Source organism: Ochotona curzoniae, unplaced genomic scaffold (genome assembly GCF_017591425.1).
Source record: "Ochotona curzoniae isolate NIBS_2020 unplaced genomic scaffold, NIBS_Ocur_1.0 scaffold_4937, whole genome shotgun sequence".
NCBI lineage: Eukaryota > Metazoa > Chordata > Mammalia > Lagomorpha > Ochotonidae > Ochotona > Ochotona curzoniae.
The window spans coordinates 3,939,216-3,945,420 of NW_024467126.1; the positions used below are offsets into that span (position 1 = coordinate 3,939,216).

The following is a 6,205-nucleotide window of genomic DNA, read 5'->3' on the forward strand; positions in this document are numbered from 1 at the left end:
CACCGGGGCGCGGGGGACCCCCGCGAGCCAGAGCGGCTCCAGGTGGGAGGCCTGCCGGCCTCCATCTTGAGGCGCTGCGTTTAGTTCCCGGGCTGGACTCCCCGCTCCACGTGTACGGTCTGCGCCTGGGGCCCCGGGCCAGGACCCCCGCCCCCCGTGCGCCCGCGCGAAGCCCGCGCTCGCCGCCGACCAGTCTCACACGTGTTCCATGAACATGAAAGGAGGTGCGGGCGCCGAGGCCCCTGGCCAGCCTGTCCCTCCTCGCGCGCGTGGTTGCCCTCGTGGCGCTTTCGGAACCGAGGCCTTGGCGGGGGCCCCCTCTCCACGCGGCGTCCCCGGCTGCTGCGCGCGGCCCGCCACCCCCAACCTCGGGCCCCCGCCCCGCCCCCCGCGCACCCTGCACCCCTCTTCCCCCCGCGGGGTGGAAGGCGGCCGCGGGGCGATTTGCATTTCTATGAAAACCCGAGTCCGGGGGCCGCAGGGCGGCGGGGCGGGCGCGGCGCCTCCGGGCTGGCTTTGGGGCTCGGCCCCTCCTCGCGGCTGCGCGCCCCCTCCCCCCGCGCCCGCCCCCGCCCCGCTCCCATTCTCCGCCCGGCTTTGATCTCTGCTTAACAACAGTAACGTCACACGCACTACAGCGGAGTTTTGTTGAAGTTGCGAAGTCCCGCAGCCTCCAGAGGGCTGGCGGCGCGGCGGCGAGCAGCAGCGGCAGCAGCGGCAGCAGCGGCCACCGCGCGCTCCGGCACCCGAGGCGGGCAGGCGGGCATCCGGCCGAGCCGGAGAGCCAGTGCGGGGCCGCAGCGGCCGCATCCGAGCGCTCAGCCTAGCAGACCCGCAGCCTTGCCCGCGCCGCCCCGCGCCATGGAGCCCCAGCTCCTGTGCTGCGAGGTGGAGGCCGTGCGCCGCGCCTACCCCGACACCAACCTCCTGAGCGACCGGGTGCTGCGCGCCATGCTGAAGGCGGAGGAGACCTGCGCTCCCTCCGTGTCCTACTTCAAGTGCGTGCAGAAGGAGATCCTCCCGTCCATGCGCAAGATCGTGGCCACCTGGATGCTAGAGGTGCGCAGCGTTTCCCGCAGCTCGCCGCCCGCACCCTGCGACCCCCGCCTCCCTCTTACTCAAGTTGCCCGGAATCCGTATTTTCCGAAATAAATAGTTCTGGAGCGAGGAAGGGGAGGAGGGTTGGGGCGTTCAGCCGGCTCCATTGCCAGGGTTGGGGGTTCCCGGGGCAACCCCCGACGGATGAGAGGGCGCCGGTTCGCGTCCCCCCCGTCCCGGCGCCCCGGCCCTGCTGCGCGCGCCTCCTGTCTCGGCTCCCGCAGCCGCCAGCTCGGAGAGGGGGGAGGGGGTCCAGATTTGATTTTTAAATTAATATTCGTGGACACGTATGCAAGCGCTGCTCGTGCCAATATTATGCGCCATCTTTGCTCGTTTATTGCAAAGCAAAAGATGTTTATTAATAATTCAGAGCGGGGTGGGGGTGGGGAGCCGGCCGGCGGGGTGAGGGGCCGCCGGGGCCCTACGGGGAGGAGCCCGCGGAAGCGGCTATTCCGGGTATGGGGCGGGTGGGGGGGTGCAGCTATGGCATGGGGAAGTGGGGGGGGGGACCCTTTATCCCGGCCGCGAACCCCGGGCACCCCCGCGTGGGCGGCTCGGGCCACACAGCTTGTCGGGCTGCAAGGTCGCGTGGCCCCCGGGGCGCACGAAGCAGACCGTCGCCTGCAGGGGTCTCGGGTCCCGGGGTCTGTCCCTGGACGGACCCGGGAGCCTGTTGCTGGTGTCCGGGCCTTCGGCGGGTGCCGGAAGGGCGCGCGAGTCGGTTCCAGTCCCTCTGGAAAGCGCCGCGCGGTGCCCTTGCGCCCTGGGGGGAGGGGGGCCCCTCGAGTTTGAGTTCTTGGGGCGCTCCCTGGGGTCCGTAACGAACTCCTGACTCCCGCATTGGATCAAGGACCGCCCTCGGGTCGTTTTCGGGGTTTTTTTGCGCACCCAGCTATTTTTAAAATATTTTTAAATATTTTTTGAAAAGATGACGTCTGGGTAAATGCGGCGCGGCGGCCTGGGACGCCACCTTTGTGTCTCGCAGGCGCGTCGAGCGCTGCGCCCCGCTCCCGGCCCGCCCCACCACCGCGCCGCCCCGCACCCCAGCGGGGGCCACGGCCGCCAGGCCAGGGGGACCCCCGGACCTCCGGGTCGGGCTGGGGTCCCCGGAGCCCGCTGCCCGCACTCGCGCGTCCGCGCACGCTGCTGCCCGCGCCGTGCCAGCTGCCCACAGGGACTTTCAGTTCCGGGACGGGTGGGTGCGGGGCCGCGAGCGCATCCCGGGAGGCCGCCCCGACCCCTCTGCGTCGCCCCCGCAGGTGTGCGAGGAGCAGAAGTGCGAGGAGGAGGTCTTCCCGCTGGCCATGAACTACCTGGACCGTTTCCTGTCGCTGGAGCCGCTCCGGAAGAGCCGCCTGCAGCTGCTGGGGGCCGCCTGCATGTTGGTGGCCTCCAAGATGAAGGAGACCATCCCGCTGACGGCCGAGAAGCTGTGCGTCTACACCGACAACTCCATCCGGCCCGACGAGCTGCTGGTGAGCGCGACCCCCCAACGCCCCCCGACACTGGCGACCCCCGGGGCCGGGGCTGTGGGGGCATGTGTCCACGGCGGAGAGCCCCGGCTGGCCCGCCACGCCACGGACGGGCCTCCCGCCCCGAGCGAGGGCTGGGTTGGGGGGGTCCTCGCGGGAGCGGGCGCCCCCACCCCCGTCTCTCTGCCCCCACCACGTTTGCGCCCCGAAACCGCGTGGCCCAAAAGTGGGTGGCGCGCTCCCCCTGGCGGCGCGCGCGCCTCGGCGCAGCTCCCCAGGCCTTCTGGTCTTGAGGTGGCCACGGACTTGTCCTACCTGGGGAAGGTCACCTTGTCCCCGCGGCTCCGCCGTGTCCGTGCGGGACCAGCCCCGTCCCCCCACCCCCACGGCGTGGGATGAGGGGGGGACCCTCATGTCCTCTCCCTGCCCTCCCCTCCCTCGTCCCTCAGCAAATGGAGCTGCTGCTGGTGAACAAGCTCAAGTGGAACCTGGCCGCGATGACCCCGCACGATTTCATCGAGCACTTCCTGTCCAAAATGCCCGAGGCGGAGGAGAACAAACAGCTGATCCGCAAACACGCGCAGACCTTCGTCGCCCTGTGTGCCACAGGTGGAGCGACCCTGGCCGGGCTCCTGCACCCCGCCTCCGTCCGGGGCTCCCCCTCTTCCCAGCTTGGTTAGGGGGAGGCGGGCTCCAGCCACATCGGCACCCCCTGCACAGTCTGGGAGGGCGGGAGGGGCAGCGTGTCCACCGTGCCAAGCCCGCCCTGCCTGACCACTGCTGTCGCCCCCGGCCACCCCCACTCCCTTCCCGTGTCCTCCAGGAGCCTGGCCTGTGGGGCCTCTCCCCAGCTGGGCCACCTGCCAGGGGCGGGGAGAGCAGCCGGCAGCCGCTGCGGGGGCGGTCAGCCAAGGCTGGGCCGCTGGAGGCCAGGATGGGGGACTGCAGGCTGCAGCACTGGAGCTGCCCTGAGCCCGGGCGCTGCCTGCCTCCATCTCGCCCCTGTGGTCCACCTCCCCCTGGCCACACCTGCCTGAGCTGTGCCCTCGTTTCCCTGGAAGGCCAGGGGTGCTGGGGGCAGCCAAGGTGGCCTATTGCGTGGCCGGGGAGGGGAGCCCCTCCCCCCTGCTGGGCAGCGGGCAGGCAGGGAGCCCTTGGCTGGCGCTGGCTCCTGGAGAGACGCCTCCCCGGCTGCAGGCACCCTTTTATGGAACTGAGGGTGGAAGACCAGCTCCCGCTCGGCCGCCGTGCCTCTGGGAGACACTGGCGGGCAAGGGGCCAGCGGTGGTGCCCCAGCTTGTGTTGAGTGCATTTGAGACTGGGGGTCCCCGTACGGCACCCCCTGCTCACACACTCCCTCTGCCATTACAGATGTCAAGTTCATCTCCAGCCCACCTTCCATGGTGGCGGCTGGCAGCGTGGTGGCTGCCGTGCAGGGTCTGCACCTGGGGACCCCCAACAGCTTCCTGTCCTGTTACCGCCTGACCCGCTTCCTGTCTCGAATGATCAAGTGTGACCCGGTGAGTGGCCGCCCCTGGCCAACGCCACCCACCCCCTTCACCAGTAAGAGCTGGAAGGAGCTGACAGGGGAGCTGGGGTGCCCCTTGTCCCCACTCAGCTTCAGCCCCCAGGGGTGCTATGCAGCACCTAAACCAGTCTTCAGCTAGCCGGCCTGGGGTGCAGCAGGGCCTTGGGCTGCTCCCTGCCTCCTGTCGCCTGCTGACCCCCCGCCCCGCCCCGCGTCCCCCCAGGACTGCCTCCGGGCCTGCCAGGAGCAGATCGAAGCCCTGTTGGAGGCCAGCCTGCGCCACGCACAGCAGAACCTGGACCCCAAGGTGGCCGAGGAGGAAGAGGAGGTGGTAGAGGAGGCCGACCTGGCCTGCACGCCCACGGATGTGCGAGACGTGGACGTCTGAGGGCGCTGCCGTCCCTCCCGGGGGACGCTGCGTGGCCGCGGCCTCCTCCGGGCAGGCGTGTCGTCCCATCCCTGGTTCTTTTCTTCCTTCCGTCTCTGACTTAAGCGAAAGAAAAAGCGGACTTGAAAACTGTCTTATAAAGAGAGAGAGATAGCAAAATGCTGACGCAATAGACGCTCTCCTGCCCCGTAATCAGCTAGTTTCCATATTAAGTGCTTGTGTCTGTCGTACAAATAGGCATTAACGTGATGCCAGAGGCTCCAGCCGGACTAGATAGGGGGAAAAAAAGCATAAAAATATTACACAAAATATATATATATACAGGAAAAAAAAAAAAAACAACCAGCCAGCCGCCTGGAACGTTAGAACTCAGCAGACACACGTCCCTCCTAAACGGAGCCACTTTAAGAGTTGTGTGTGCGGTGTCTCCCGCGTGGATGGTGGCCTGCCCACGGCCCCACCCCCGTGGCCACAGCTAGGCCAGATCCACGGCTGGTTTTTTTGTAGCTCTTTTTTTTTTTTTTTGTCATTGTTTTTCTTCTCGATGTTCTAGAACCATTCCATTTCAAGGCACTTTTCGGTCCAGTAGTGACACTTGGGGTAGCACTGTCCATGTTGGGTGTGCGTGTGTGTGTGTGTGTGTGGAGGGGATCCATTTGTTTCTGGTGGGATGGTTGGGGCAAGCGAGCCGGCTGTTGGTACGTGCACGTCGCTCAAGGGGACACGGTCAGCCGGGAACGGGGGCAGCGCAGCTGGCGTTCCCCAGGAGGGACCTGGGTGGGGCGAGGGCAGGTGGCTACCTTCACCTGCTCTTCAGTGGAAGGGTTTTTTTGGTTTTGATTTAAAAAAAAACACTAAAGTCTGTAATTTATAGTTCAAGTTACCAGGAATATTTATTTCGGAGGATGTCGCAAGGCCAGTATGGTTTTCCAAAGCCACGCAGTCCCCTGGATCGGGTGCCGTGGAGGAAGGACACACCCTTGGAGAGGCTGGGGCCGACGGGCGTGCTGGAGGGCCAGTGTGTGGTGTGCGCCCCTTTGGAAGCACGTTAGCCCCTTCCGTGTCTTGGCAGTTTGTGTCAAGGAAGGTGGCATGCAGGAGCCCTGAGAGCAGGGCGGTGAGGGAGTCCCCCCCAGGGCAGGCCAGGCAGGGGCACAGGGAAGCAACCATGGCTCTTCTGTCTTTCATGTTGCTGCTATTGTATCAGGATTGGATTTGTGTGTGTGTGTGTGTGTGTGTCTGACAACGTCACATATACTGCCGTGTTCTAGTCCGAATTTTCTCATAGATGATTGGGGGTGGGGTGGGTTTTTTTTTCTTTTTATGTGATCAATTCTGATTTAATGTGATTTACTGCTCTGTTCCAAAAAAAAAAAAAAAAGCAAAAAACAAACAAAAAAACACCAAGATTAGTATTTCACATACCTCATGCATTACTTAGCCATGTATAGACCGACTCTGTGCCCCATCTGCTTTGCAAGCAGGCCCCTGCCCGGCGCCCTTGCGTGATCCCCCGGGGTCGGGCGCCCGCACGCTCCCACGCCTGTTGGTCAGCTGGACTCCTGTGGGGTCTGGGATGTGTCTGCGTGATCCTGATCGCTGTTGTAACGTGTACATGTGGGCATGCGCACGCCCAGGTCACCACCCGGTCAGCACCGAGTGTGAAGGCTCCACCCCGCCGAGGACGGGCACAGGTGTGCGGGTCCCAAGGTGGGTGTT

At 65.6% G+C, this 6,205-nt stretch overlaps 1 protein-coding gene across 2 annotated transcripts; it reads left to right on the top strand.

Moving 5' to 3' along the window:
- The first annotated feature begins 861 nt into the window (after positions 1-861).
- CCND1 (cyclin D1) lies at positions 862-5,747 on the top strand. 2 transcript variants are annotated; one of them, XM_040970748.1, is made up of 5 exons: positions 862-1,059; positions 2,358-2,573; positions 3,020-3,179; positions 3,942-4,094; positions 4,257-5,747. In XM_040970748.1, exons 1-5 carry the CDS (start codon positions 862-864, stop codon positions 4,484-4,486), a joined length of 957 nt encoding a protein of 318 aa, XP_040826682.1. In that variant the 3' UTR covers positions 4,487-5,747. The 2 variants fall into 2 exon arrangements, with proteins under 2 accessions (XP_040826682.1, XP_040826683.1); XM_040970749.1 differs by having other exon boundaries at positions 3,942-4,090; positions 4,322-5,747.
- Positions 5,748-6,205: the final 458 nt, after the last annotated feature.